Raw genomic sequence first — 617 nt, 5'->3', positions numbered from 1 at the left:
AGCTCATTAAAAAACATAAGATATACCACTGATGTAGTTTTCAGTATTCCCAAATTTCCTGTTCTCTTCTACCTGAAATTAATGAAAGAACATATTTATGTTACCAGCTACTCAATCATTTGTTTATATTTGAAGTAAACTTTAGAGTTGGTACTTAATTTTTTTTTTCTTTTTAACTTCTAGGCATGATTGTAATCCATAAGACAGGACATACTGCTGCTGGTACATCTACAAATGGTATAAAATTCAAAATACCTGGGTTAGTGTTGCCAGTACAACAGATCTTACAGATACATATTAAGTGTAAATCGATACGTATTAGGTGCTATGGGAAGATACAGATGCAAAGCGTTGCCTTGTTCTCACATCTGAGAGAAATATGGAAGAAAATATCTCAGTATCTACATATATATATATAAAACCAAACTCACTGCCATCATGTTGATGCTTATTCATAGCAACACTTCATTGGGTTTCCAAGGTGGTATCATCTACGGAAGTAGATTGCCCAATCTTTCTTCCAAGGAGTGGCTGGTGGGTTTGAACCACCAGCCTTCTGGTTAGCAGTCAAATGCCTCAGGCACTACACTACCAGAGCTCCTAATATAATATATATT

General features: G+C 35.2%; 1 protein-coding gene across 1 annotated transcript in view; it reads left to right on the top strand.

Annotated features, from left to right (window-relative positions):
- The window catches only part of AGA (aspartylglucosaminidase), a 15014-nt gene that overhangs the window by 10504 nt on the left and 3893 nt on the right, over positions 1-617 (top strand). The window contains exon 5 of the mRNA XM_007950570.1: positions 184-259. Within this exon, the coding sequence (XP_007948761.1) occupies positions 184-259 (76 nt within the window). The remainder of the gene's footprint in view (positions 1-183; positions 260-617) is intronic.

The sequence above is a fragment of the Orycteropus afer genome, unplaced genomic scaffold (assembly GCF_000298275.1).
Source record: "Orycteropus afer afer isolate SDZICR_OR568_19922 unplaced genomic scaffold, OryAfe1.0 scaffold00278, whole genome shotgun sequence".
In the NCBI taxonomy this organism is placed as follows: Eukaryota; Metazoa; Chordata; class Mammalia; order Tubulidentata; family Orycteropodidae; genus Orycteropus; species Orycteropus afer.
The sequence above is the reverse complement of the archived record's forward strand: the minus strand, read 5'-3'. Positions and strand labels throughout refer to the sequence as shown.